This window comes from Entelurus aequoreus, linkage group LG17, assembly GCF_033978785.1.
Source record: "Entelurus aequoreus isolate RoL-2023_Sb linkage group LG17, RoL_Eaeq_v1.1, whole genome shotgun sequence".
NCBI classification, from domain to species: Eukaryota; Metazoa; Chordata; class Actinopteri; order Syngnathiformes; family Syngnathidae; genus Entelurus; species Entelurus aequoreus.
Genome location: NC_084747.1, coordinates 16,785,765 through 16,788,264, shown reverse-complemented (window position 1 = coordinate 16,788,264; position 2,500 = coordinate 16,785,765). Strand labels below are relative to the sequence as shown.

Genomic DNA, 2,500 nt, shown 5'->3' with positions numbered 1-2,500 from the left:
CACACAGATATAAACACACACACACACACACACATACATACATATAATCACACACATAAATATAAACACACATATAAACATACATATAAACATACACACATACATATAAACACACACACATACATAAACATACATACATATAAACACACACATACATATAAACACACAGATATACACACATACAGAAACACATACATACATATAAACACAACACATACATAAAACACAGATATAAACACAGACACATACATACATACATATAAACACATACAGACATAAATAAACACACACACATACATACATATAATCACACACAAATATAAACACACATAAACATACACATACATACATACATATAAACACACACATACACATAAACACACAGATATAAACACATACATATAAACACACATACAGAAACACATACATACATATAAATACACACATACATAAAACACACAGATATAAACACACACACACATACATACATACATACATATAAACACATACAGACATAAACACACACACATACATACATATAATCACACACATAAATATAAACACACATATAAACATACATATAAACATACACACACATACATAAACATACATACATATAAACACACACATACATATAAACACACAGGTAAATTAGTAAGTCTTCCATGGTGTAAACGGTCACCTTAAGCGGGTTGACCCGAGAGTCCATCCTTCCCTCCTCGATGTCAGCGATCTCCTGGCGTATGCCCAGCAGGGCGTCACAGAAGCGATCCATCTCCGCTTTGTCCTCGGACTCAGTGGGCTCGATCATGAGGGTCCCTGCCACCGGCCACGACATTGTGGGGGCGTGGAAACCTGACGCAAGTCAATTTCAGATCTTACAATCCTACTTATGGACTACAAAAACTGAGAAAATTGAATTAAAGTGGCACATTTTAACTGCTTTCAAATATACAATCTGGATTGAAACTGGTTTGAGATGAAAGATCCAGACATTGCTACCATCGGTAAAAGATATGGATTAAAACTGGTTTAAGATGACACTTTCTACAAAGTATTCACACAATAAATCTGAATTGCTACCAAATATTTCGATCTGGATCACATATGGATTTAAACTGGTTTCACATTTCAACTGATGTTGCACATACAGAGCAAACTTAAAATGACTTCCAAATATTCAATCTGCATCAGATAAGGATTACATTTGGTTTGGAATTGTAATTTTTACACTTCATTCACAGCGTAAATTACAATTTTATTTAAATTTTTCAATCTGGATCAGAAATTAACTGATGTTGCATACACGAGCCAAATTGAAAATGGCTTCCAAATATAAAATCTGGATCAAATATGGATGAAAACTGGTTTCGGATTGTAATTCCTACACTTCATTTACAATTTTATTTCAGATTTTCAATCTGGATCAGAAATGAACTGATGTTGCATGTGTTTATATGTATGCAAGACAAATTGAAAACGGCTTCCAAATATTAAATCTGGATAAAAACTGGTTCGGGATTATAACTTCTAAATGGCATTCACACAGTATGTTCAAATTGCTCCCAAATTTTCAATCGGGATCACATATGGATTTAAACTGGTTTCACATTTCAACTGATGTTGCACATGCAAGGCAAACTTAATAGGACTTCCAAATATTCAATCTGGATCAGATAAGGATTACATTTGTTTTGGAATTGTAATTTCTACACTGCATTCACAAGAGTAAATTACAATTTGGATCAGAAATGGATTAAAACTGCTTTGACATTTTTAGCTGATGTTGCATACGCAAGCCAAATTGAAAATGGCTTCCAAAAATTTAATTTTGATCTAATATGGATGAAAACTGGTTTGAGATTATAACTTCTAAATGGCCTTCACACAGTAAATTCAAATTGCTTCCAAATTTTCAGTCTGGATCTCATATGGATTTAAACTGGTTTCACATTTCAATTGATGTTGCATATGTAAGGCAGATTTAAAATTACTTCCAAGTATTCAATCTGGATCAGATAAGGATTACATTTGGTTGGGAATTGTAATTTATACACTTAATTCACAGAGTAAATTACAACTTTATTTAAATTTTTCAATCTGGATCAGAAATTAACTGATGTTGCATACACGAGCCAAATTGAAAATGGCTTCCAAATATAAAATCTGGATCAAATATGGATGAAAACTGGTTTGAGATTGTAATTCCTACACTTCATTCACAGAGTAATTTACAATTTTATTTCAGATTTTCAATCTGGATCAGAAATTAACTGATGTTACATACACGAGCCAAATTGAAAACGGCTTCCAAATATTAAATCTGGATAAAAACTGTTTTGGGATTATAACTTCTAAATGGCATTCACACAGTATATTCAAATTTTCAATCGGGATCACATATGGATTTAAACTGGTTTCACATTTGGTTTGGAATTGTAATTTATACACTTCATTCACAGCATAAATTACAATTTTATTTCAATTTTTCAATCTGGAT

General features: G+C 32.2%; 1 protein-coding gene across 1 annotated transcript in view; it reads right to left on the bottom strand.

Moving 5' to 3' along the window:
* The window catches only part of gldc (glycine dehydrogenase (decarboxylating)), a 37,496-nt gene that overhangs the window by 3,028 nt on the left and 31,968 nt on the right, over positions 1–2,500 (bottom strand). The window contains exon 23 of the mRNA XM_062025063.1: positions 683–855. Coding sequence (XP_061881047.1) covers positions 683–855 — 173 coding nt within the window. The remainder of the gene's footprint in view (positions 1–682; positions 856–2,500) is intronic.